Raw genomic sequence first — 26,115 nt, 5'->3', positions numbered from 1 at the left:
GTACAGAAACTTTCTGTAGACCTTTCTTTCTTGAAATTCTGGCTAGGGCTTTATGTATTGTTAATTTTCTTGAAGAACAAGCTCCTGCTTTCATGGATTCTTTCTATTGTTTTATTCTTCTTGATTTTATTTATTTATGCTCTTATCTTTATTATGTCCCTCTTACTGATTTTGGGCCCCATTTGTTCTTCTTTATCTAGTTTTATTAATTGTGAGTTTAGACTGTTCATATGGGATTGTTCTTCTTTCCTAAGGTAAGCCTGTACTGCAATATACTTCCCTCTTAGCACAGCCTTTGCTGTGTCCCACAGATTTTGCTGTGTTGAGTTATTGTTTTCATTGGTCTCCATATATTGCTTGATGTATGTTTTTATTTGGTCATTGATCCATTGATTATTTAGGAGCATGTTGTTAAGCCTCCATGTGTTTGTGGGCATTATTGCTTTCTTTGCATAATTTATTTCTAGTTTCATACCCTTGTGGTCTGAGAAGCTGGTTGGTACAATTTCGATCCTTCTGAATTTACTGAGGCTATTTATATGATCTATTCTTGAAAATGTTTCATGTGCACTTAAGAAGAATATGTATCCTGCTGCTTTTGGTTGGAGTATTCTGTAGATGTCTGTTAGGTCCATCTGTTCTAATGTGTTGTTTAATGCCTCTGCCTCCTTACTGATTTTCTGTCTGGTTGATCTATCCTTTGCAGTGAGTGGTGCATTGAAGTCTCCTAAAATGAATGCATTGCATTCTATTTCCCCTTTTAATTCTGTTAGTATTTGTTTCACATATGTAGGTGCTCCTCTGTTGGATGCATAGATATTTATAATGGTTATATCCTCTTTTTGGACTGACCCCTTTATCATTATGTAATGTCCTTCTTTATCTCTTGTTACTTTCTTTGTTTTGAAGTCCCTTTTGTCTGGTACAAGTACTGCGACTCCTGGTTGTTTCTCACTATTAGTTGCATGAAATATTTTTTTCTATCCCTTTACTTTTAGTCTTTGTATGTCTTTCGGTTTGAAGTGAGTCTCTTGTGCGAAGCATATAGATGGTCTTATTTTTTTATCCATTCAGTAAATCTTTGTCTTTTGATTGGTGCATTCAGTCCATTTACATTTAGGGTGATTATTGATAGATATGTACTGATTGTCATTGCAGGGTTTGGATTCGTGGTTACCAAAGGTTCAAGGGCAGCTTCTTTACCATCTCACATTCTAACTTAATTCGCTTACCACACTATTATAAACACAATTTAAAAATTCTGTTTTTTTTTCTCCCTTCTTTTTCTTCCTCCTCATTCTACATGTTAGGTTTCATATTCTGTACTCTGTATGTGTCCCTTGACTGACTTTGTGGGTAGTTGATTAAATTTTGCATTTGGTTAGTATTTAGTTGGTCCACTTCCTTTGCTGTGGTTTTATTTTCTGTGATGACAGCTATTTAGTCTTAGGCACACTTCCATCTAGAACAGTCCCTTTAAAATACACTGTTGATATGGTTTGTGGGAGGTAAATTCCCTCAAGTTTTGCTTATCTGGGAATTGTTTAATCCCTCCTTCAAATTTAAATGATAATCTTGCTGGGTAGAGTATCCTTGGTTCAAGGCCCTTCTGCTTCATTTCATTGACTATATCACGCCACTCCCTTCTGGCTTCTAAGGTTTCTGTTGAGAAGTCTGATGATAGCCTGATGGGTTTTCCTTTGTAGGCGATCTTTTGTCTCTCTCTGGCTGCTTTTAATACCCTGTCCTTGTCCTTGATCTTTGCCATTTTAATTATTATATGTCTTGGTGTTGTTTTCCTTGGGTCCCTTGTGTTGGGAGATCTGTGCACCTCCATGGCCTGAGAAACTATCTCCTTTCCCAGACTGGGGAAGTTTTCAGCAATTATCTCCTAAAGGCACTTTTTCTCTCTCTTCTTCTTCTATTACTGTTATAATGTGAATATTGTTCCATTGAATTGGTCACACAGTTCTCTCAATATTCTTTCATTACTAGAGATCCTTTTTCTCACTGTCCCTCAGCTTCTTTGTATTCCTGTTCTGTAATTTCTGTTTCATTTACAGTCTTGTCTCCTTCATCTAATCTGCTTTTTAATTACTCCATTCTGTGTTTTGTTTTGGATACTGTATTTTCAAAGTTTCTGTCTCTTTCTTGATTTCGTCCCTGATGTGTTGAATAGTTTTCTGTGGGTTTGTGAGCATGTTTAAGATTTTTATTTTCAAATCTCTTTCAGGAACATTGGTGAGTTCAGTTTCGCTTGGCCCTTTCTGGTGTTTGTGGGATTTTTGTTTGTACCAGGTTTCTTTGACATTTCATATTTGTAGGTGGCACTCTCTAGTGCTCAGGACCTCTACTTTTGGAGCTGCTCAGCCTCTGGAGTGATGACAGGGTTCACAGGTGAGTGGCACTGGTGCTTGCCCAGAAGAAAGAGCTCTTTCCTGCTTCCCTGCTGCACTGTGTGCCTCCACTTCTAGGGCCAGTGGCCCAGGTGCGCAGGGAGCAGCCTCTATGCTGTGGCCATAGGCAGGGCTGCCCTCTGGCTGGCCTGGCACAATCGTGGGGTCAGCTGGTCTGTGAGCCAGCCAGGAGGAAGAAGCCCGTGGCTGCTTATCACAGTGACCCCCTCAGAGCTGTGTTGCCAGCCAGGGGGTGGAGTGCCTGTAACTCCCAAAAGTTCCCAACCTGCTGGGCTAAGGGTGTCCAGACAATTTTGTCCACCTGTCCTTACTCCTAAGCAGCAAGCTCTGTGAAATTCTTGCTTCTTTTCTAGCCCTCTCACCATTGGGAAGTCTCTCAGAGTGCCCACCTTTCTTTTGTCCCAGAACAGGTGGTTGTGAGTGCCTTTTTTCCACAAGAAGCTAGAATCTTAGTCTCTCCAAATATTCCAACTGTCTTAGCTTTCCAACCCCACTAATCTCCAGAGCACCATGTCATGTATATCATGCTCCCAGAGCAGATCTCCAGGGATGGGTGTTCAATTATCCTAGATCTCCACTGTCTCCACACTCTGTTTCTCTTCCTCCCACCATTGAGCTGGGGTGGGGGGATGGGTTTGGGTCCCACTGGATCACAGCTTTCATACTTTACTCTTTTCTGTGAGGTCTGCTCTTTTCCCCAGATATAGGCAGTCTGTTGCAGCATTCTTTCCTGTTGGTCTTTCAGGATTAGTTATATTTGCTATATTTTCATAATATATGTGTTTTGGGGAGGGGACTTCTATCTCACCTCTCAATCTGCCATCTTTAAGCCAATCCCCACCTTATAAGAATTTATTATTCAGAATTTCCACTAACTTAATTCATCACCACTGATAATTAAGGTAAATACCTATGGATGTGCTCTGTATAAAAATACTAAAATGAATGAGTGGCCATAGGGTATAAAGCTATGCAACTGATTTCAGTTGAGAAATCAACTTGGGGTTGAGCCACTAAAGCCACAAAGACTCAGAGGATATCACTGCTTGTCCCTTTACTACCTGCCCTGTTGAACCGTGGAGTTGGTGTTGTCTCCACTCTTTCCCTGCCCTCACGATCCTGCAGTAAAGTTACCTGTGCCACCAGAATGTCTTGATCATGGGACTGTGACTAACATGGTATCTCGCACATGGGATGTTGAATGAAGCAATGAGTGAGTGAATGAGTGAATTATGAGTTTATTTACACTCAAGGCTCTAGAGCCAGGAAATGAACACATGGCTTTGAAGCTGCTCCCAGATCACACTGAAACAGCACTGAACTTCAGAAAGAACTGTTGTATTCCCTTGTACGTCAGGTTAAACAAGGCACAGTCTTCTTGTGATATTTGGGCCACTGCAACCCTTCAGAACTCTGGAGGAAAATCATTAGTACAAATTGTAGTAATGTTGCTATTGGCATAAAAATGTCTTTTGAATGGCTTAGCATACAATGGGAATTCTTGTGCTGATTCATGTAGCCTTTTGCGGGTCCGTGGTCTGATCCCCTCATTACTCTGCTCAGAAGCCCAGCTGTGAAGCACCATCTGTCAGCAGCCACAGCATCTGTCTGTGTCAGCTGACATCTGGGTTAACTTGTGCAGAATTGCCTGAAGTCCCGTAGGTGGGTGTGAGGCTTGGGAGAAGGCTCTGCCTGGCTGCCTTTAGTGAAATACCGCCTGGCCTTTTCAACTTAAAACCACCCACTATGGTGTGCCAAGTGCTTGCTTTTCCATGAGCTGGGAGAATCTTTTAGGACTTCCTGCATTCCATGATGCCTTAGATCTTACTTGCTGAGCTTGCTTCCCCCGCCCCGCACCCCCAATAACACTGCTCTGCAGTGAGAATTCAGTAAATGCTTAGATGATAGACTAAGGGTGGGATTTTCTGATTTTTGTTTAGTTCTGCAGAAAATGGTGTTGGAGTATTTCCCAGGTTGAATAGTGCCCCTACCCTCCAGGCACATCCTTCCTGAACATCAGAATGTGACCTTATTTGGAAGTAGGGACATTGCAGATGTACTTAGTTAAGATGAGGGCACAGTGGAATAGGGTGGGCCTGTCATCCACCCTGAGTGGTGTCCTTATGAGAAGGGACACAGACTCTCACAGAGGCAGATGGCCACATGACAGCTGGGAAAGGGATCGGGATTACACTGCCACAAACTAGGGGACGCCAGGGATTGCCAGCTACCACTAGAAGCTGGGAGACAGGTGCCAAAGAGTTCTCTCCAGAGCTCTAGAAGAGAGCTTGACCCTGTGTGCACCTTGATTTCAGACTGTGCTCCCGAGACTGTGAGACCATATATTTCTTTTATTTTAAACCATACAGTCAATGGAGACTTGTTACAGCAGCCCTAGGAATCTAGTAAAGAGAACAATATAGTATGTCACCACTGGGAACCTGTATGAATTGTGTAGGTTCTGTTTTACATGCTCAACATATAGCCATTGTGTGAAGACTCTTTTGGGGTAACATAATTTGAGTAGTGTCTGTAAGGAAGGGATAGTGCTTTTTAGGGAATGCTACAGGAACAGGACTGTTCCATTAGAAATAAATCCCTAGTTTATTCACTCATTCAGGACTCACTCTTATGCTGACTCATTTAACACATCTGTACTGAGTGCCCATAATACGCCAAGTGCAGTGCTTGCTTTAGGGGTTATAGCAGTGAACAGAGCAGGTTTGGAACCTACCCTCATGGAGCTGAGGATCCAGTGGAGAAGACAGACATGATTGATTTTAATCAACCTACATATTTTTAACATCATTATAAAGAAAAGGAGTCACACTAAACAGCAATGAAATTTTGAGAATCAAATAGTATTTGGGTTTATCACTTAATGATCTGATTGAGAAACTTAACCATATTGCATTTATGTTTAATTCTGTTCATGTGTCTGTGGTTTACCTCCCCAACCTAATATACACTGTGTCTTGCTTGTGTTGGTGCTAATCATAACCCCTTGCATGCAGTAGATTTAGCATGTAACTGTTGAGTTAAATTGAATTATTGATTAGGATGCTGATAGGGATGATTCATAATAGTAATATCTCTTACCCAGTAGTCATATATATTAATATTACTAAGTCAAATATACTAATATTTACTAAGTATCTATTATGTGTATGTCATGATAAGCAATTGACTGGCTTTGTTTTATTCTCATAGCTGTCCTATGAGTTTCTATTTACCAATACTCCATTTTACAGATGGAGAAACAGGTACTCAGAAAGTAAGGGAACTTCCTCAGGTGCAGCCAGCTGATTAATGGCAAAGCCAAGACTCACTCCTGGCAGCCTGGCTCCGTGCCCTCCAGGCACCTTGCGCTTTGCTTGGGCAGACTTGTGGCCATCCTGCTGCCTGCCGTGGGTTGTTTAAGAGGGCTGTGTGGAAATCATGTCCCTTTCTTATTCTTTTAGTAATCAGAACCCCTAGGAGTGATGCAGGTTAGTTTTAATTGAGATTTTTCTCCACCAAGACAAAGGGAGTGGCTTTAGGATGTGGGATGATTGCTGATCAGCTTCAATTATTTCTATTTAATTCTTTCTCCTTTTACCCTTTGGCTTCTTCAATGATTAGATTCTTCAGGTCGTGTGTGGTTAAGCCATGGGCTTGCTTTCCACGTCATGGTTTTGCTTGTGTGGTTTTAGAGGTTTCCCTCTCATGCACTGTCTTATTTGAAGCTGAAGCTCTGGCCTTTCCTGGCGAGAACATGGACAGTTCCCACACAGCGGGGAAGGGGAAGCTCCCATGCTGGCTGCTCTGCAGTGAAAGCCGTGCAGGTCTTGGAAGAGCAGAGCTGTGCAGCACATGGAAGACCAGACCCCAGAGCCCGGTGTCTGCTCCATTAGCATCTGTGGTGTGTGCTGGTCTGCTGTTCTAGATTCATGCAGCCAGCAGCACTGGCCATCCTGTAGGTAACACAGTTAGTTCTTTGAGGACGTCCTATTCCATTAGCGTCCAGCTTTCTACCCATCCCAGAGGGGCTGCAGTCAGGTTGCAAATGGAACTGGTGGAGTTGCTGACACAGCAGTGGGGTTGTCCCAGTTTCTCTCCTGGAAGAACTCTGTGTACTTTATTTGTCTGCCCCAGCCACAGCTCTCAGGATCTGATTTCAGCTGGAAACAACAAGCACTAGAAGTTTGAAACTTAAAAACCACAAGCAGTCAAAGTCAGCATCCTGTCATTCCAGCATTATCCACAATAGCCAAAAGGTGGAAAGACACCAAGTGCACATCAGTAAATGAATGAATAAACAAAATGTGGGATGCACACACAGTGGAATATTACTCAGCCATAAAAAGGAATGAAGTATTAATATGTGCTAAAATCTGGATGAATCTTGAAAACATTCGGCCAAGTGATATAAGCAAGACACAAGGACAAATACGCTATGATTGCACTTACATATCTAGAATGGGCTACTTCACAGAGACAGAAAGCAGATTAGAGGTTATCAGGGGCTTGGGAAGAGAGGAATAGGGAATTACTACTTAATGGGTACAGGATTTCTGTGTGAGGTAATGAAAAAGTTTTGGAAATATTAGTGATGGTTGCACAAAACTGAATGTAGTTAATGCTACTAAATTGTATTGTTAAAATGGCAAGTTTTATGTTATGCATATTTTTTAAGTCATTATAGACCACCACTCTGAACCAGGTCTTCTGTTTGAGTGGTGACCACATCTCTTCGCAATGAAACAAATACTGAAAATGTCCTTGGCTTTTCTCAGTCTGGCCATAAACCCATAAGAACAGAGCCTGTCCAGGGAAGGGCCCAGCACACTATCTGGACAGGAAGTTGTGCTCTGTTAAGTTTCTTGTTTCCTAGTTCCACCGTGGACTGCCCCCGTTACAGATGCATATCCTGCACAGTGGCCCTGAGGTTGCTTGTTGGATGCTTTAGCAAACTGGAGTAAAGAAAGTACCAGTTAGGACATTAAATGGCTTGAAAGGAAAAAACCAGGACTAAGATTCCTTTCCATTTAGTTTCCTCTCTTCGCACTTCACCATTGTCTCCAATCTTCTCCTGGAGAGGAGAATAGGGAAGCAAAAACAAAGAACACTGGCTACTGTTTTCCGCTCACAGTGAAGTAGAGCAGGGTGCTCAGGACTAGGTTGCTTCTTACTTCACTAGGCTTCAAGGCCCCTGACTTCGAAGTCCTTACCTATTAAATTGCTCCCCCTTTGCCTGAAAGAGCTAATAAGCTTTCACAATATCACTTTCTTTCCACAAACTAATAAGCACCTGGACCAGAGATTAAGCCAGATCATTCTTTGAGATAACTCATACTATTATTCTCTATGTAGAGACGTTTGAACTGTGGATCAAAGAAGATAAGAAACTATCTCAAGATAACAACCAGAAAAATAACAGTGAATTCAACACATAAATATGACCCACCACCACCCTGATCGATCTGAGATATTGAAAAAAATTCTCTTTCCTTTGGTATAGACATTTCATATTAAATAAGGCTCTCATGGTATGCCAAGAGCAGTTTGAAAACAAGCTAACCTGAGAGAAACAGGAAATAAGGGGCTAAAGCCGCTATCATGGGCCCACATGCTTGTTTGTGGATTTCGTATCAGAGGTCTGTGGCTGAATCCACAGGAAAGAATTAAATGCATATAATGTGGAATTGGTATAAGGAATCAGTTTTGCAAGGGATTTCTTGGACTCTTAAAAATGTTAGATATCAAAGGACCCATTGATTCATCTTTTTGTCATGTATCAATTGATCTTTCTATCCCAACTTTTCCTTCCTCATGTTATCAATAAATCACAATGGAATATCTGACAGTCTTGTTTTAAATGTCTGCATTTACAAAATCAGCCAGGGTACTGGGGATGTGAAGATGAGAAGAGAGGAGAAACTTAGTTTTGCAATTTTATGTTAAGGGGATTGTTAAATGAAAAGAGACTTAGAATCCAGGTCTAATAGGATCTCATTTAATTAACACGTCCTTTCTCTTCAGACCCTGGGAAACCGTGGCGTACTCTAACAGCAGGCAGATAGCATTGGAATAAAGACCAGCACATTCTTCTGCTAACATTCTGGGAAACAGTGCGTTCCAAGTGACTAAAATGGTCAATCTGCCAACTAACTGGTCCATACTATTATTCAGAATTATATGTGTACATATTGACCTGTCTAAACAGGTAACATTTACCAACCTCAGTGCATTAGTCGTCACTGGCTTTGATGTTTATTTGTATTTGATACCTAATTGTTGTTCAGTTGTCCTCATTTGAGCCTTCATCCCACTTGGGAGGAAGTTAAATTTCATGTAGGTAAAGCAGTTAGGTAGAGAGCAGAATTGTCAACCTGCTGGGGGTTTTGCTGGATATATAAAATATGTGTATAATTTAGTTTACATGCATATATAATATTTACTATTTTACATACATAATAGTAAAATTGTAATTGGTGTTTTAAATTGCATTTTTTGTTTCCTGATGCAAATTGAAGTTTGATAAATGGGTCAATTATTAAACAACCACAGGGTGGGATATGATTGAATGTCATACAAGGCACAGCTCATTTATTCCTCATAGCAGCCTCCCCCAAACCCTGAAAGGTGGGTACAATTTCCCCATTTTTCGTAGAGGAAATAGGTAGCTGTTTTTTTGTTTTTATCCCTATTTTGTGGGTGAAGGCAGTGACATTTAGAGAGCTTGAGCGATTTTCTCCTGGGCATGTTGCTTGGAGGTGGAGATAGGAAATTTAAATTCATGTGGGTCTGATACTGTGAGGACAGTTTTATGTGTCAATCTGGCCAGGGTATACTACTCAGTTATTTAATCAAACATTGTTTGAATGTGAGAAAATGTAGGCAGCCCATTCCTAAGACAATAATAGCTTGGCTTGAAAAAATTGTCATTCTGCCGATTTCTGGTTTTGACTGTTAGAAGCTGAGCATCACCTTGTTTTTTGTTTCTGAGCTCCTCCTGTAACATTTCTCCTGTAAGCCTCTCCCTTCCCTGACACATACACCTTCTCCCCGTCTGTTTGAACTCACAGGGAAGATGATTATGCTTCGAGAAGCATGGCAGAGAAGAACACTTTTAACAGTATCCAAAAGAGGAACCCCATTGTTCTACGGCTTATTGAGTGTTTCCTAAGTGCCAATCTGAATTATTTTACTTAATTCTCAAAACAATCCTATGAGGCAGGGATTGATCCCCCCTTAGCCTGTATATAGTTGAAGAACTAAAACAGAGTTTTATATACCATGAATTAATAAATTATCAATTTGCCAACACTTGTAAATGGCAAATCTGGATACAGGCTCTGGCCTCCTGAACATCCAGCACAGGCCGCAGTCCACATGCATGTGCTGGTTACCAGCTGTGAAATGTATCTAATACAAGATGATCTATAGTCGATCCTCACTAGATGTGGATTCCATTTTTGTGAAATTTGCCCACTCACTAAGATTTATACGTAACCCAAAATCCATGTTTGTGCTGCTTTCACGGACATTTGTAGACATGAGCAGAGCGGTAAAAAATTTGAGTCACCCTGAGTGTGCATTCCCAGCTGAGTCTGAGCAGAGGATGCTTGGCCTTCTTGTTTTAGCTCTCATACTGTAAGTGGCCTTGAGGTCTGTTTTGTGCTGTGTTTTTCGTGTATTTTTTGCTTTTATTGCTAATTCCACTATTTAAAGTGGCCCCTGAGCTACCACTGAAGAACTGTCTAGTATTCCTAAGTGCAGGGAGTCTGTGAGGTGCCTGACGTGTGCTAGGTAAGCATCACATAAGCTTAGTTACAGTGCTGTTGGTCTTGAGTTCAACATTAATGAATCAATGTCATATATTAAATGAAGTGGGTTTAAAGAGAAACACACATAAAGCAGGGCTTTGTACTGGTGAATTGACGAAAGTGTTGTGACCAGAAGCTCTCAGACACCTAACCCTTTCTTTTCCTTTGGAGCATGAGGTTTTGCATTGTCTGTTCCAAGTTGGGGGTGACTTTATAGAACATAACTGCCATGAATAATAAGAATGGACTGTATGTATGTCTCTCTTATCTGTCTTTCCTTAATTACTTAATTCATTAAATACTCAGATGTTTGAAAATGTTTTACTTATCAAAGGGCATAAATTCTCAGTGAGGGTGATATTACCCCTAAAGGGACAAAAGTTGGTTCTTGGGGATAAAAATTCTTTTTGCTTTATGTAAAAAAGCAGATGTATGCATACAGCATGTAACAGATAATACAGAGTATCTGTGGTATGACAGTTTCATTTGGGGAATGATTAGGGGAAAAACGTCCAAAAAGTTTCCTTGGAGGCAGGCAACAATGAAAAAATGATTGAAGAATACAGCCATAGGGCATAGTGAATATTTGATGAAGCATCTAAAATGTTTGCTGGAGTACACAACACACATACATGGTCAATGGAAGCTATTACTATAAATATCACTGATGACATAATTTGTTTCCCTAATTTGACCAGCATCTCTCTCTTTTTTTTTTTTTTTTTTTTTTTAGGGGGTGAAAGGGTTATACCCAACTTTATTTCCAGGTGGCAGGTCAGTCACTAGAATCCCACCCACTCAGAGCGAGTCTGCATGCAGCAAGCCAGTCTGTGCCTCTAGGCCTGTCTGTCCTCACAGCCATCCTCTGGGCCCCTCTGTCCTCACAGCCGTCCTCTGGGCCTCTGTCCTTGGTACTGCCACCACTCCAGCCTCTGCTCTGCTCTCCTGCAGCCTTGCAGCCCTGCAGCCCTGCCACCATGTAGCGCCCAGAGCACTGGGCAGAGCTATTTTTATAGAGTCAACAGCCATGTATCGCCCACAGGTGTGCAGTGAGCCAGTCCACCAGGGCCAGGTGAGAATCCTGGCCACAGGAGCCCCCATTTCATCCACAGCAGGTCTGAGGGAATTCCTGGAAGGGCTGGAAGAGAGTGAGCAGGTGGCTCCAGAGAGAAGTTGGAGGCCGGGGAGCAGAAGAGAGGAGGAGAGGGACAGAGGCTGAGAGGCCGGGGGGAGTGGGCGAGGGGCCTGTCACTGAGGGCTTCCTTCTGTGGGACCCTGGGGATACAATGAAGGTTCCTGTGGCCAGGACTCTCACCCGGCCCTGGCCAGTCAGCTCACTACACACGTGGACCAGCATCTCTTAAATTGTAGTTTGTGGTCCTCTGAGGGGTTTGCATACATGTTCTCACCTCTGTTTGTGATTTTATTTTGTGCTTTCATTTTGATAATCTTAAAAATAATAAGTAATTGCATACTGGTTCCCCTTTATTACAGAGTCCTGCCACAAGATATCATTGTCTAGGTTTGTACCTGTCTTTTAAGGAAAGAACTCTGCTTCCATGGTTATGGGCTGATAAGGAATAAAAGAAGAGAAGCCTCAGAAAACTTGAATGATAATGAATAAGAAGAACAGACTTTAAAAAGTCAGACCAAGTGAAGGCCAAATAGTGCGTCATCCTGTTATAGGAGGAAGCTGGTGGGCAGGCTAAGTCCTCACAGGGCCAGGGTACCACAGACATGCCCAAACTGGGACATTGGCTTTGGCAGCTGGTACTGTATTTATGTTTTGAAAGGCAATTTAATCTCGGCAAAATAGCATCATTTACCACATTAAATTAGTGCTGTTAATTTGAATTTTTGTGGGCTTTATTGTTTCTGTGTACAATTTGTTATTTTGTTTTCATCTTATTGTTGACCAGGTAGAGTTGAAGCATGTGGAGTTTATTTCTTTTATTCCATTTGTGCATTGCTAAGTAATAATATACTAAAAATAATAAAAGTCTGTGTATTACTGGTGCAAAATAATGCTTTGTGCCATATTAAATGGTATGTTTGCATTACTCAGCCTTGAGAAGTACTGTAATGGACTCAGAATTGGACACTTTGAGCTGCTAAGAGTCACTGTGTCCAGCCATCTCCCCTGCCATATGTGGACACTGAGCTTCTCAGCAGAAAAGCGAATGTCCAGGGTCAAAAAGCAAGGGAGCAGCAGACTGAGGTCAGAGCCCAGGTTGACGTGCTTCTAACTAGGTGCCTGGTCCACCATGTCAACCCCTTCTGAAGGGGAACAGCATGAGGTAGTTCCCTGCCAGGCCACCAAAGTGGGCAAGGCGCAAATGAATGGAGACTGACTGCACTGTCCTGGCTAACTCTGAGGGAGCAGGTGCGAATGGACAGTGGTGAGAGGAAGCAATAGCCATTTGCCTTCCCTGCTCAGGTGCTGCCCCCCACAAACTTGGATTGTTCCATTACTCACCACATCTACAAACCAATCCCTGAAGCTCCTTATAAGGCATCTTGGCCCATTAGCACTTTTCTACTCTTTATTTAGACTGTAAGCTCACTTCACCTAATTGGGGTACATACCGCTGCACAAGGAAGACTGCTGGGGAAGTTGTGGATAAAGTGAAGGTTCCTGTGGGCAGGATTCTCACCTGGCCCTGGTTGGCTAGGTCACTATGCACATGTGAGCAATACATTGTTATTGACTCTATATAGAGAGCTCCAATCAGTGCTCTGGGCTGCAAGGCTTCAGGAGAGCGGAGACTGGAGTGGTGGCAGCACCAAGGACAGAGACTGAGACAGCTGCGGGGATGGGGAGGCCCAGAGGCAGAGACTGGCTTGCTTCATGCAGACTCACTCTAGTGATTGACCTGCCGCCATGGGAATAAAGTTGGGTATAAACCCTTTCACCCCAAGAGCATTCCATTGTCATTCCTTCGTCTCACTGAATCCATAGTGAACTTGCCCAGGGCTGAAACCCATTGGCAAGACAGTTGGCAAAAGTCGGCAGGAGTCATTGTTGACTGAGGAACAGAACAGGCTGCCCTCATGGGAGGAGTGTTTCCACAAGCTGCCTCTATGGATGGGGAGACATTCGAGTATCCTCCAGTGGGCGTGTGGTTCGATGTGGCCTGCCTCCTGGAGGACTGGGCCCCACCCCAAGACTGGGAAGGGGTGGAGGCAGTACATGAGGCAGTAAAGTCGGCCCTCAGCAAAATAGGGAATTCCTTAGAGAAACAGAGTGCCCATGAGCAGCAGAAACACTGGGGAGTTTTTTTCTCACAATATTGAGGAAGGCCATAAGGGAAAAAGACGTCTTCCTGCAAAAAGCATGAGAAGAGGCAGCACAAGAGTGTGAGCTGTGAGGTGCCATTGAGGAGGTAAAAATTTGTTGCTGACTGAAATGGCATCACTATGAGGTGCTGTGGAAATGGTAAAGGATGTGGTGGCCCGAGAGGAAGGAGCACGAGAAGGAGCAGCAGCCTGAGAAGAAGCAGCACGAGAGTGCAGGCTGCCACGTGTTGTAGGGCAGGTGAAAGATGTAGTGGAGCCGTCAGCTCCAGAAATGGAGGAGAGGAGGTTTGACGAACAGGTGGGGGTGGAGGACTGGCTGGTGCCGGAGGCATCAGCCTCTCCTTGGTTGAAACCCCACACAGATGAAAGCTGGTGGAAAACCCAAAAGAAAAAGGCTTGGCAACTGTGGTTTCCTCCAGGAGAGGTGCAGCCCCCTCCCCAGGGGGTGGAGCACTCTATGCTCTGCTCCTGTCCTCAGGCTCAAGCAATAAAAGCACAAAAGGAAATGCCGTCTGCTACTCCAAGGAAGAATTTAAAGGGCTCAGTGAAGGTCACGAGGACCCAGATGTGGGTTGATTTGATAAAGGCAGGAGCAGACAGAAATTGGATGGAAAGTCAAATAGACTCTTACTGGAGCTGTGGCAACAACTGAGACCGGAGCAGTGGCTCTGGTCACTGGGGACAATGAAGCAGAGGCCAGAGACAAAGTGACAAGACTGGCCTGTGTGTCTGCAAGACTTTCTTCTGGAGAGGCTGGAAGAGGTGGGTATTGTAAGGCCCACCTATGGTCCTTTGGTTAACTCATTTGAGTAGAACTGGTTTGAATACAGCCAGAATGACCACTTTGTGGGTGGCAATGGAGCTCCTCAAGCTTGAGGGTTATTATAATTTGTTGTAATTTTTGTTATTTGTATATTGTCATAGCCTCTGTTGTTATTATTACTATGGAATTCGGTTACAGTGTTTCAGCTTCCTCGCACAGGGACCATTGCGGAAGATTGAGGGCACGTAGATTGAGAGGCGAAAATCCTGGAGGGGTGGAGTGTGAATGAAGTGAAGGTTCCTGTGGCCAGGATTATCACCTGGCCCTGGTCGGCTTGCTCCCTAACATGTGTGGGCAATATGTTGTTATTGACTCTATAATTGACTCTATATGAACAGCTCCACCCAGTGCTCTGGGCAACACGGTGGCACAGCTGCTGCATGGCTGCAGGAGAGCAGAGACTAGAGTGGTGGCAGCGCTGAGGACAGAAACTGAGACGGCTGCAGGGGCAGAGAGGCCCAGAGGCAGAGACTGGTTTGCTGCCTGCAGATTCGCTCTGAGTGAACAGATTTCTAGTGATTGACCTGCCACTGTGGGGATAAAGTTGGGTATAAACCCTTTCACCTCAAAAGTGTTCTACTGTAATTTTTCAGTCTTAATCCATAGTGAACTTGTACTGGGCTGAAACCCATTGGCTAGACAGAAGTATTTTTCAGCTGCATCGTAACTTGCAGAGCAGAAAGAGTTCATTTGTGATAGGGTTGGTTGATTAGCTTTCTCTTGCCACATAAAAGATTGCTGCAGGTTCAGCAGCACCTATCCCAAGGCACCTTTCTTACCTTACAGGTTCCTGGGTCAGCATTCTGGGCATGCCTGAGCTGGGGGTTTTGTTAAGGGTTTCAGAACTCTAACCAAGCTGTTGGCCCTGGCTTGCTTTCATCTGAGGTTCAGGTCCCCTTCCCTGCTCTCATGGGTGTTGGGCAGATTCACTGCCTTCCAAAATGTAGAACTCAAGGTGACTTGCTTCTTCAAGGCCATCCAGAAGGGTCTTTGTCCCCTAGACTCTTGAAAGGTACTTATTTAGGTCAGGTCCAGCCAAGATAATCTCCTTTTTGATGAAAGTCAGCTCATTAGAGAATTCTGCAATGTTCCCCACCGTTGCCGTATTTTGCTTCAAGGTGAGTTATAGGTTCTGCCCACATTCAAAGGGAACAGATTACCAAGGGCTTGGATGGTGACTTAGCCTGTTCAGGCTGCTGCAACAAAATACCACAGATCTGGGAGGCTTATAGCAACAGAAATTGTCAACAGTGCTAGGGACTGAAAAGTCCAAGATCAAGGTGAGATTTCTAGTTCATAGACTATTGTGTCTTCCCTGTGTCCCTGAATGGTGGAAGGGGCGGAGGAGCTCTGTGGGGTCTCTTCTGTAAGGGCTCTCATTCCATTCTTGAGCACTCCAACCTTATGACCTAATCCCCTACCATAGGCTAATCACCCCTAATACAATTACACTGAGGATTACGTTTTAAGATATGAATTTGAGGGGACACAGTCTACGGTGGTTCTGAAAAGATAATTCACCCTCTTAGAATTCTACTCATCACGGCCATGGACACTTTCCTCCCAAGGCAGTGAGCATGGATCATATTTGTAGACTCTCCTGTGACGTTTGGAGAACATTAGCAATATTAATGTGTATGTTCATATTAAAAGTGAGAAGAGTAGAAACTCAGCTTTTCGCCAAGGTAATATCTTTCAGACCAGGTTTCTCAGCCTTGGCCCTGTGAACATTTGGGCCTGGATAATTCTGGGCTGGGTAATTCTTGTGGCGGGGTCCTGTCCTGTGCATTGTCGTGTGTTCTGCAGCATCCCTGGCCTCTCCTGAATGCCAGCAACAATCCCTTACCGGTTGTGACAGCTAAAAATGATACCAGACTTTACCAAATGTCCCCTTGGGGGAAAAATCACCCCCAGTTGAGAAATACTGCATTAGAAAAAGGTAGTTTTTTTGTTTGCTTTGTTATGGTTTTTAAAGAACACCTATTAAATCAGGGAATTTGTTTTTTAAGGTGATACAGCTCTTTGGAGCCAGTAGGCTCATTTCCTTGGGTAATGCCTCATTCTTAAATTTGCTTTTGTCCTTTCCGGGGAAATGTATATTATATAGTTGCAAATAAAAAACTAATATGGTCGATGTCTTTCCCACATGTACTTTCTTATCCCCTTGTATGCCAAAATGAGATTTGGTTATCATATGTTTTCTAATCTTGTCTGAGTTTATAGTCCAGCCATATTATATTAGGGTCTTAGTTCTACTCTAACATGGGTCAGATATTTAATGCATAAAGCAAGAAACCTAATAAACTCCATTCTGGTAGTATGACTTCTTTTCTTGGAAGCAAGCAATATGGCTTTTGTATGAGACAGAGTGGAAGGCACGGTCCAGTTCTGAAATGACAAAACTCAAAACCTGCTCATTCCTGTTTCTCTAGGCAAAGGCAGCTCAAGCATCTCATCTGACGTGAGTTCAAGTACAGATCACACGCCGACCCAAGCCCAGAAGAATGTGGCTACTAGCGAAGGTAGGCATCTGGTCTTCATTCTCTTTCCCTCTCTTCTCAGTGATGGCTATTTTTGGAAGACAAAGAAAATGTGTGAGTCTCAGTTCTGTTCTGCTGAGTGGGAGCAGATGCGAGTCCTGAAAATGAGAGCGCAGAGGGTTTCCCAAGTTTTTTTCTGTTGTGCTGCTGTCATTGTTCACTGACATTGCTTCGATGGCATTTCAGTGTGTTGATTTTAAGGCAAATGCTATAATTTTGTAACAGGCTGACTTTTGGGAAGCCTTTAGGATATGATATATCTTGTTTGCCAGTATGGAAAACATTATGGTTGTAAAACCCTTGTGCTGCAATTGGAAGTTCCTGCAAGAACTTTCAAAATAGGCACACCCTGGGACTCAGGGTTTTGACACTGGGAGAGTCAGTCAGGTGATAGGTAGAATGTGAACTAATCAATATTCTGGAGCAGGTAAAGAGGTTTGATTATGTAACAACTAAGTGAAAAGTCCCTCAGGACACTAATTGATTGCCTTGATATTCTTGATAAAGAATTCACTCTCTGTAGTAATACATGTTGGAATTCAGCTGCTCCTCAATATTTGAGGAGCTTTTGAGTAACTACTTACTTGTTTGAGTGTGGAAATCATTGTCTGTGGTGCTTACTTAGTGGGAAGTTGACCACATTATGGAATCAGCTCCTTTTATTTTAAGGTTAAACACAAAGAAATGACTTCCTTTCTGAAGAAGAGTCCTTTCTGAAGTAATCCTTGCGTGAAGGTCCGGTGTAAGACATCAGTGCCATTTATGTTGATAAGCACCACGAGGTGCCAGCTGATTTTTGTATGCCTGCTTTCCTAAAGTGCACAGGGTATAGTGGAAGCGCATTTCCAGTCTTCGTGTTGTGTCAGAGGCTCAATTTCTGCTGCTTGTAGCGTTGGGAAACATGCACATGGCCTGATGTTGGTCATCTCAGTTGTTCGGTTGCTCTTGATCTGTATTACTGTTCGTGCATTAATGCTGATGGTTTATCTCTGCTGTGTATATCTTCCCATTGGGTCAATTATCCCCAGACTGACACATAAACAGCTTTCACAGCTGGATTCTATTCCCTTTTGTTTAATGCCTTAGTGTTGTGTTACTGGCATTGTAAGGCAGATGAGGGTGTTTTCAGTGCAGCAAAGCACCAGTTAGCAATCCAGTTTTAATTTCCTGCTGTTAATTCAAATATGGGCATTAGATCATTCTTGAAATTCAGTTAAGGTAATGCACAAATTGGGTAAATTGATTCTAGACGTTGGCTTTTGAGGCTTCCATTCTTAGGAGCCAGAGTGGAAATCACTTCAATTTGATTTACTTATGATCCTGTCTAAGCAGAAATGTACGTTTTGTATCAGTCACTTCTTTCCACCATGATTTTAGAGTCCCCCTTGTCACAGGCATTTGTCTAATTTGAATGGCTGTGGAAATAGAAAGTTAAAAGTATGTTAAATAATCCCTCTGTGTTCCCCTGTATTGATTTAAGTTCTCATTATTTTTTTCTTCTTTTCAAAAATATAAAATACAGTTACATGAGCTCTGTTACAGGGGTGGGAAAGGGACAATGAGACTTCATGCATTTAAAAATGTCTGTCTCTTATGCTTCAGAACACTCTATAGGGACTTAAAATGTTCTTTTTATTCTACCTTTTCCTTAGGAAGATTCTTTTTGTGCAAACCCAGCCAATGTTTTATGCATTTTTGTGACAATGCATTTTCTTTCATTGTGGGTAAAATCAGAGAAAAAAATTGGAAAATACGATGTTCATATGAAACAGAATCTTTAGCAACTGCACTAAACTAGTATGGAATTTTTCCCACTCTCTTCAGTGGAAAAGCCCTTTCCTACAGAAGATATTGCTCATTTTTTTTGCATTTCTGAAAAGTTAAACAGTGTTGCTATTTATACATATGAATCCATTTTTTGCTACTGTCTTTTAATCAATGAAACTTAAAAAAGATGAAAGAAAAGGGTGGGTACTATTTACATTAAAATATAGTTCAGGGATGTTGGCTACAGCATGATGTTATTATCAGCCTGGTCCTCAGGATGGAAGCACAATAGCCAGTGCTAGTTTTCTCAGTGCACGGGCATCAGAGTCCTGGTCCTCCTCTCAGAATGACCATTAGTGTGTCGCATTCTCTGACACCCATTGGGTGGACTTACCTGATGGAGTGCGCAATTCCTCCTATGGGAAAACATGTAAGTAGCCACAGTAAGCAACATGCTGGCAAAGCGACAGACAGTGGGCACCAATTTCTGACACATGCTGCACAGGAGCAGATTTAGAAATGCTTCTCTGATTCTCTTCCCATCTACTTCTAGGACTACGTTTTATACTTTGCCCTTAAGAAAATACCAGGTGAGTGGTGTAACTGGCTTTCCAGAAGCTGTTTGATTATAGTTATTTTCTACAGTTCCTTGATCTTCTTAGGATTTTTTACCTTTGAATTCATGGGTACCCTCTTCAAGAAGCACTGGCAGGATCCCCAGTTTAAATGTCTGAATGATACTGATTTCTAAAAAAGATGTATGTTGTGAAGAATAATAGCCAATTTTCCTGCAGCCTTTGGAAGCCATGACCATACCTATGATAGATGGGTTGAAAGCATTGTGGAGCAGTGTTGGACTTCTCCCTGGTGGCTGGATGGGAAGGTACTATGTCTACATTGGTTTCCTAGTTGGTGGCAAGTGTGTGTGCACGTCCGTACGCACTTGGGTCCCACCTCTGCAAAACCGCTAAAAGCACAGGCATCATTTCTTACCAGGAACCATGTAGCTAAGCACTCTGTGCAGTGTATGCTGGCATATAAATTGAAGACATGGGGCTTGAGGGAAGAAGGGCAGGGCACTTAGAACACACACTAGCCTGGGGCTGGTGGTGGGAATGGACATGGTAAACAGACATTTTTAGTGGGATCTTAGTGGGAGATGACACTGTTCTAAAATTGGATTGTGGTAATAGCTGCATAGCTCAATAAATGTACTAAAAATGACTGAATTGTATACATGAACATGGGTGGGAAACTGTGGCTTCTGCATGCCCTTCAGACTCGTATGGAAATCATCACAAACTCTTCTTTGAAAAGGTTGCCTCCCACCTCTGGGAAGGGGTCATGAAGGGGTGAGAAGATCTGTTAGGAAGGTGAGTCTTGGCCAGGACAAAGTGCAGGGCAGCTGGCTACGAGCTTCTTCTGAGAGGCGCTGGCTTTGGGGCCAGAAGTGGCTTGACTTACCTTGCCGAGCCCCTGGACTAGTAGCGTTCACAGCCCAGCGTGTGGTGCCTGCTCAGAGTTGACTCATCTTCCGACATATTCCACCATGAAGCTCTGGAAGACATGAGAGATGATAGACCCTCAGGATTCCCCGATTTTTATTTTTGGCTTTTCCTGGAGAGTCTCTAACCTCAGCTCAGATTTTAAGTATTTTAGCACCCAACCTGAATGGTGGAACCATTTACATTTAGTCACTGTAACAAGTCTGTTTCTCTGCTGAGGACTTAGATCCTTGCTCTCTAATGTTCTAGCTAATCCACTTTGGGTCATAAGGCAGTTCCTCTAAGTGTGCTGGGCACAGAAGGTGATGCAATTTGGTTTATGCTCTTTTTTAACCTGATGGTAGTGCTCTGGTCCAAAGCCTCATGTGAAAGTTTCATGCATCTTAATTTTGTGACTCTAAAGCCACACCCCACTTAAGGAATTGGCAGCCTGCATGCAGTGCTTTCTCTGTGATAAGTGGTACAGGCTTTCTTTAAAACCCATTATATTTCTTATGACAGTTTAAGTTCCTGATTTGCTGACACTGTAGGGGGTTTGAGTTCAAGTGTAGAAAGCTGGAAATTTTCCATTTTTCCCTACAAAATCTGCATTCCAACATTGTAAGCCGCAATCTAATTCTTTCCAGTTGTGTTGCTGTTCTTTCTCTTACACTTTTTTTCAGTCTTTGTCATCCGCAGTATGTTTGCTCTTGTGCTGGGAAGAATGGCCTTTGACCTTCAGCTGTGAAAGTATGTCCAGGCCATGGTTGGAATAGAGCATACAGCAACCAGCCTCGGGCAGAATCAGCTGGATTGGGCTAGATTAGAAAGAGGCTTCCTAGAAGTAGTAAGCTGGGCTTGGGTTTCCTTCACAGAACAGCGGGTATGAGAATGCAGCTTTAAGAGTGGCATCTCAACAACTCAGCCTCCTCTGGGGCTGGGGGAAGGTGGGCAGTAAGTTTGAAGGCCAGTGTAATTGGCTGATGAAGTATTAGCTTTATCCAGCTGCTCTTTAAACATACTCAAGTTCAGCACCGAGCTAACTGATGACATAATTTATAGGTGTGATGGCTGTTTATCAATGTTGATCATCAGGCTGGTCATGGAATCATAGGATCTTTAGAGCTACAAAAGGCTTTGGCACTTTTCTAACAAAAAACACATATTTTTCTAATCTAATATACAAATAAATACCTGTGGCACAGAGAAGATTTGCTTCAGATTACACACCTAATTGTCAAGCAGGAGTTGGACACAGTATCGTTTTGGTAGGAGATGATCAAATTAGAGAACAGCATAACCTTTAAAAAAAGCTGTTGTTTTCTGAGCACAAAGCTGCTGCCTATTTTGAGCTGGTTGCAGAGCTGAGCAGACTGTTCAGAAAAGTTTGAGAAAGATTGTGAAGCCTGAATAAACCAGGTCTTGCAGTGGGTAAGGACAGTCTGCTTCATATGGCAAAGGTATCTCGACCTACTTGACTAGGTCAGCTTCCTGCCTGGAGATGGAAACATGGCCTATGAGTCAGCTCATGATTATACGATAGACATGCAATAGATTTGCTTGATACTGCTTCATGAAATTGCTTATTTAATTACCTCCTTGAAAGAAGTTCATTTTAGAATGTTTCATTTGAGCCATGTGAAGTGAGTAGATTTAAAAAATGTGTAGTGTTATTCTTTCCATGGAACCTAAAATCACCAGTTTATACAGCTATGGGTTCTCATGTTTTCAGTGCCCAAATTAGAGCAATTCTAAATAGGGTTATTTTGAAAACACCCAAACATCTGGCTTTGTTTTTATTCTCTTTGTCTTCCTTAAATTATCTTCTCTCTGCTTCATGAGTGTACTCCTCAAACCACATTCACATGAATCATTCAGGAAGAGAACAATGATGCTTTTACTCCAGGTAGGTTCTGTTTCCCCCCAAAATTCAACAAACTTTTTTGGGACACTTATTATTTCATGCTCCCCCTGGTGCTTTCATGAGCATTATTGCATTCAACTTTGTTTCGTTGTCACACTGCTCTTGAGAAGCAGAGATAAATGTTTTCATTTGGCAGAAGAAAATAAAGAGACGGAAAGAATCAGTGTGCCCCAAAGTCATGTAAAATTAGTAAAAGGCAAAGATAGGCTATGAGCTCAGAGTTCTAAGATTTATTCCTAATGCTTATTTTGTAATTGACATGCAAACTGCTGAGAATTTCGTACTAACCATTTTTATAGGTTTATATCAAAGTATATTTTGAAACTGCTTATGAGAAGTACCTTTTCAAATGCCAACTTACAATTGTGTCTAGATTGCCTATCCTATAGTGGAAACATATTTGTGGTCCATGTAGAGTCCAAAAATTGACTTTAAATCCTTAGTTATAGAACGCAAAAGGCAATATTCCATGCTGCCTTTATACTAAACTGCTGAAGGGTTAGTTTGCAGGTTTTCATAACTGTGCCCTTTACATATTGCAACCGACAGACTTAGGGTTTGAATGATATTTAAGTTAGTCATAATATAGGGTCTTCAATGTATATAATATAGAAGTACTGGATAAATATATTGCTTCTTTTCCCTTTAAAGTTGAACCATGGAATTATTGTTTAATTGGAAATGTACACAAATGGAAGACAGCAATCTTGGAGCATGTGCCTTGGAAGACTATACCTTGAAACAGTTTATTACAATTGAATGAAAATCAATGACATGAGAAAATAGAATAAAAAACAGATAGGAAGAGGAATAAAAAGTAAAGAACTTGATAAAGAAAATGACTCTAAAAAAATCTCTTTAAAAATACTTATAAAATGACATCTATCTGAACTGGAAAGTTACTTGGAGGACCTTATGGAAAGGGAGAGATTCTGAAGTCAGAAATGTGGTGTTAGGAACTTGTACTCTGTATATGAGGAAGATTATGTTTGATTATTATAAAGATTTGTTTTGCCATTAAAAATTACATTTTAAATTTAACTGTCTCTGAAAATTTCAGGGTCATTTAGGAAACCCTTTCAAGGTTTTAGCTGTTGAAGTTTTATCTGTTTTGGTAATTAAATTAACAACTCACTGCTTCATGACCAAGTATCCTTTACTGTTTAATTGTTTAAGTTAGGTAACTTTTTAAAAACTGCACGTATTACATATGGTGATTTGAACATATTATAGATTCAGTATGACTAATTTATTAAAGAAGTCACATTTGCATCTGAGTACCAGTTTTATCTGTGAAAGCCCATCAGCTTGGTATCCACAAAATCGTCAGGTAAGCATGGAAATGTACATTGAAATCTTAAATAACATCTCAGACTTAAGGAGCAAGTTTAATTTCTTGAGGGAATTATCTTCCAAATGAAACATCCAGAATGACAAAAATGTCAGAAGGAAATGAGGTCTCATTCTGTCTCTCTCTAGGAGGGGGTTGATATTTAAGGACATCTTGAAGTAATACTTAATTGAGACATCTAGAGTCTCTCAGTGCCTTTAACTACAGTTGGGAGAGAGAAAAAATTAGATCTTCAGTATTCTCGTTCCATGTGCAATATTATTCTGTTTATTTCTTTTGCCTATATTTTGTCATTTGCAAAAAGGTACTCAATAAATAACTGACATATTTCAGACATAGACATTCTGGTTCATCTAAGTACAGTTAGATGTATTTGTAATGAAAATTTGGATCATTCCTCAATTTTTTATCAGTAATTTTGGTAATTTAATTTAATGGGAATTTATTAAAGGATGTAATCTAGGTTCAAATATGTTTGTTAAAGCACTTATGGAGGATTCTAAATGTATGTCAGTCACATAGTGGTGGTCCAGAGAATGATCTCTAGTCTCAGATGTGTTTCCTTCTCTCTGAAGAATTTTTAAAAGTAATTTTGGGTTTAATTTAATGGAGTTAGGGGGAGCACGCACCCTGCAGCCACTGAGTCTCCATCATTCTCTGCTATCTTCAATAATCATTTTTTTTTTTTGCAATATTGCTGTTAGTTATTTGGCTCCTGAAGGAATATGATTTTATAGCAAGTTCCTCTGCTTCCACAATCTTAGCAATTACTGGGAGAAACAAACACTGTGGAACGGTTAAATAGTAATTTGGGATGGGATAGGGCTGTGTCCCCACAAGTAATCTGAAGTAGTGCCATGGTTGGGAGGAAGGAAGATAAGCATGCCTGGTGTGTGGTTTTGTGCTGTGTGGGTAGAAGGTGGAAGGGTGGAGAAGGTGTACGGTGGTGTGTACAGCTGTAAAGGTTTGGAGAAGTCCATCTGGGGTCACGTGGGAAAAAGCGGAGGCCCCTCAACAGACCCTCCCAGGCAACATTGAATATATTCACCAAGTGCTTTGAACATCACTAAATCCTTTGGTTCTGGAGTGACTGCACTCTTTGTACTGGATTTTCAGAAGATCCCTTATGATTAGAGATGTTGGTGACAAACAGGCCCCCACTCTGACACTGTGCATCCACCACCTTTCTCTGGGTTATTTAATTTTACACTGAAGGGGCAACCTCTGAGCATGTGTAAGGAAAAGAAGGAATGTGGAGGAGGTTGGGAACCAACATTTTAGGAAAGAATAATTTTATATTGGAAATATTTGTTCTTTACAGTCATGGATACAGTCTGACCTTAAAAACCAGGTTAACTTGTCTGTTTACTTCCTCTTTGACTAGGAAATAACTTCCTGAGGATAAACTAACTTCCTCAGGAAGCTCCAGACGTTCCAAGCCTGTTAGGGTAATTAACAAATAATGAGGGACAAGCATTTTATATAAAGGGTGTTCCTTTACATCCTGTATACTTATCAAACATAGAAAATCCACATTATGGAATAAGTTACAAGGAATTTAGACGTTATTGATAATCATTAAGAAATGATTGAATTGTTATAAGAAGTATAGTCTTTGGGAAGCAGGTTGATAAGACAGTTAATAATTATAAATGTAACAAGGAAGCTTCTGCTGTTTATAACTGCTACTGCCTTCCAAGGTAGGGTGGGCCACCCAGTACATCGAAGGGCATTTGTTCTTCCAAATAACTGCACGTGTTTGAGTGAGTTTTTGGATGTGGGTTTTAGACAGTCAGATTTCTCTGCACAGTGGAGAGATTCTGAACTGCAAAGGAAGGAGACACGGGGTGTATCCCGCAGAGTAAAAAGGGGCTGGGTGGGAGGAAGAGATAGTGGAGGTGGGCGGATGTTCCAGCCTGCCGGCGGGGAGGGGCTACAAAGGTGGTGACTGGCCTGTGCCCCTGAAAATCTTTAATCATTCTTTACTGAACTTACAGAATGCTTGGAGGGAATGGGCTTCCTGTGGAAATCAGTGAAAGACTGCATTTTGAGACTGTCCATTTGTTGTCTTTATGGTCACCTGACATACACAGATTCATCAAAAGTCAACTGAAGTATCCAGCTGTAACATTGTTACAATTAAAACAAATGTAAGCGTTCTGTTATGCTTATATTCTGTTATATGTAATAATATTCTATAGAACTTACATTAATTTATGCAACTTATGTAACTTCTCTCTTTCAAGTCTAATTACAAATTCACATTGTTCCAATCATTAAAATTATTCTCTTTTTGATGCTTGACTTTCAAAATTTCTTCTGTGGAAAACCTTTAAACATCTCCTTTGTTCTTCCAGCACCATCCTTCATGCTGTAAAACCACCCTTGCTTTGTGGCTACAAAAGAATGTTCCAGACCCACCCTTATTTTTATTTTTTTTTCTGTTCATGATGAAGAATCAGTCATGCCAAAGCATCTTGGCCCTTTTTGTGGGGAAATGTATTCAAGACATAAATCTGGAAATCAAGCAAAGGATTCCTGCTGTTGTAGGCTCACTTTTAATACAGTTAGATCTGGAGAAAATATATTTTTTAAGGCATTAGTACATACTGATTTGATCAATTTATGATACCAGGTATTACAAATTCTTGCACTACACTTTTATCTTAGTAATATGAAATTTCACTTCCCACTAAGACTTTCA

The 26,115-nt window shown here is 41.7% G+C and overlaps 1 protein-coding gene across 3 annotated transcripts in view; it reads left to right on the top strand.

Annotated features, from left to right (window-relative positions):
• The window catches only part of FBXL7 (F-box and leucine rich repeat protein 7), a 408,357-nt gene that overhangs the window by 89,646 nt on the left and 292,596 nt on the right, over positions 1 to 26,115 (top strand). The window contains exons 1-2 of one of the 3 annotated variants that reach the window (XM_057496201.1): positions 14,185 to 14,284; positions 16,778 to 16,867. The exons of 1 other annotated variant lie outside the window; for it this stretch is intronic. Coding sequence is in view for 1 of the 2 variants with exons in the window: in XM_036896682.2 (XP_036752577.1) it covers positions 16,778 to 16,867 (90 nt within the window). In the remaining variant the exon portion in view is untranslated. Of the gene's footprint in view, positions 1 to 14,184; positions 14,285 to 16,777; positions 16,868 to 26,115 lie in introns of those variants that run through there. One more of the 3 variants, XM_036896682.2, reaches the window with a different exon arrangement.

This window comes from Manis pentadactyla, chromosome 2 (assembly GCF_030020395.1).
Source record: "Manis pentadactyla isolate mManPen7 chromosome 2, mManPen7.hap1, whole genome shotgun sequence".
Taxonomy (NCBI): Eukaryota; Metazoa; Chordata; class Mammalia; order Pholidota; family Manidae; genus Manis; species Manis pentadactyla.
This window is presented reverse-complemented; position numbering and strand designations above follow the sequence as displayed.